The sequence below is a fragment of the Lupinus angustifolius genome, chromosome LG11, assembly GCF_001865875.1.
Source record: "Lupinus angustifolius cultivar Tanjil chromosome LG11, LupAngTanjil_v1.0, whole genome shotgun sequence".
NCBI lineage: Eukaryota > Viridiplantae > Streptophyta > Magnoliopsida > Fabales > Fabaceae > Lupinus > Lupinus angustifolius.
The window spans coordinates 28,709,837-28,711,646 of record NC_032019.1 but is presented as its reverse complement, the minus strand read 5'-3'; the positions used below and the strand labels follow the sequence as shown (position 1 = coordinate 28,711,646).

The window sequence follows — 1,810 nt, the reverse complement described above, 5'->3', positions numbered from 1 at the left end:
AATCTTCTCCAAAAGAGAAGAGAAAGGTCGTTTCTGATGATGTTGCAGGTGCTTTGGAAGAAGCATACTCCAAGGACATGGATAATGAAAAAGGAGCGAATGATGAAGGTCAAGTCGAATCTCGAGAGCACTCAGATATGCCTACCGTGTGGAAAACAAAGAAAGCTCACCCAATTGATAAAGTTATAGGTGACATATCTACGGGAGTGGTAACCCGTAGTTCCTTACGAAATTTCTGTAATTTTGTAGCTTTTGTATCGCAAATTGAGCCTAAGACCGTTGATGAGGCCATTGAGGATGTACACTGGGGTATAGCTATGCAAGAAGAGCTAAACCAGTTTGAGCGTAATAATGTGTGGGACTTGGTCCCCAAACCTAATGATCATCCCGTAATTGGTACTCGATGGGTCTTCAGAAATAAACTTGATGAATCTGGCTTAATAATTCGAAATAAAGCACGTTTGGTGGCCAAAGGCTACAACCAGGAGGAGGGTATCGATTATGACGAAACCTACGCTCCTGTAGCCAGACTAGAGGCCATCAGAATGCTCCTTTCCTTTGCATCTTTAATGAATTTCAAACTTTTTCAAATGGATGTAAAAAGCGCCTTCCTGAATGGATACATTCAAGAAGAAGTTTATGTTGACCAACCGCCTGGTTTTGAAAATTTTAAATATCCGAACCATGTTTACAAACTTAAAAAGGCACTATATGGTCTCAAACAAGCTCCTAGAGCTTGGTATGACAGACTTAGTACCTTTCTTTTAGAAAAAGGGTTCGAGAGAGGCTTGGTTGACACAACGCTTTTTATTAGAAAATCAGAAAATCATGTTCTGCTTGTACAAATCTATGTAGATGACATAATATTTGGATCTACTAATGATATCTTGTGTAGAGAATTTTCTGAGATGATGCAGGGGGAGTTCGAAATGTCTATGATGGGAGAACTCACATTCTTTCTAGGATTGCAGATAAAGCAGCTAGAAAGTGGGATATTCATCCATCAGGCGAAATACTGCAAAGAGCTACTCAAGAAATTTGAAATGGACAAATGTAAGGAAGCTTCCACACCTATGGCATCTGCTTGCTACTTAGACAAAGATGAGAAAGGAAAAGCAATCGAGGTAACGAAGTATCGTGGTATGATTGGGTCTTTACTTTACTTAACTGCAAGTAGACCTGATATCATGTTCAGTGTATGCATGTGTGCGAGATATCAATCATCACCTAGAGAATCACACTATATAACTGTTAAAAGAATCATGAGATATCTAAAAGGAACTATTAACATGGGATTATGGTATCCTCGGGATGCCTCACTATCCTTGGTGGGTTATTCCGATTCCGATTTCGCCGGATGTAAGTTGGATCGGAAAAGCACTAGTGGTACTTGCCACCTATTGGGCAGTTCATTAGTAGCATGGCACAGCAAGAAGCAAGCCTGTGTTGCTTTGTCCACCGCTGAAGCGGAATACATTGCCGCTGGTGTGTGTTGCGCTCAAATCCTTTGGATGAAGCAGCAACTTAAGGACTTTGGTCTTAAACTTGAAAAGATCCCAATAAAATGCGATAATACAAGTGCCATTAACCTATCCAAGAATCCCGTTTTGCATTCTAGAACAAAGCATATAGAAATTAGACATCATTTTTTGCGTGACCATGTCTCTCTCATTCTCGTCCTCATCCTATCCTCATCTTCATGCTCGTCCTCATCCTATCCTCGTCCTTTTCTTCATCCTCATCCTCGTCCTCATCCTCTCCTTATCATCATCCCCAACCTCATCCTATTCTCATCCTCCTCCCATCCTCA

The 1,810-nt window shown here is 40.9% G+C and overlaps 1 protein-coding gene across 1 annotated transcript; it reads left to right on the top strand.

The window, feature by feature from the left end:
- Positions 600 to 1,634, top strand: LOC109360404 (uncharacterized mitochondrial protein AtMg00810-like; the record flags this gene model as incomplete). Its single annotated transcript, XM_019605288.1, has 1 exon — positions 600 to 1,634. A coding segment is annotated over one exon (1,035 nt), but the record flags the coding sequence as incomplete, so codon positions are not given.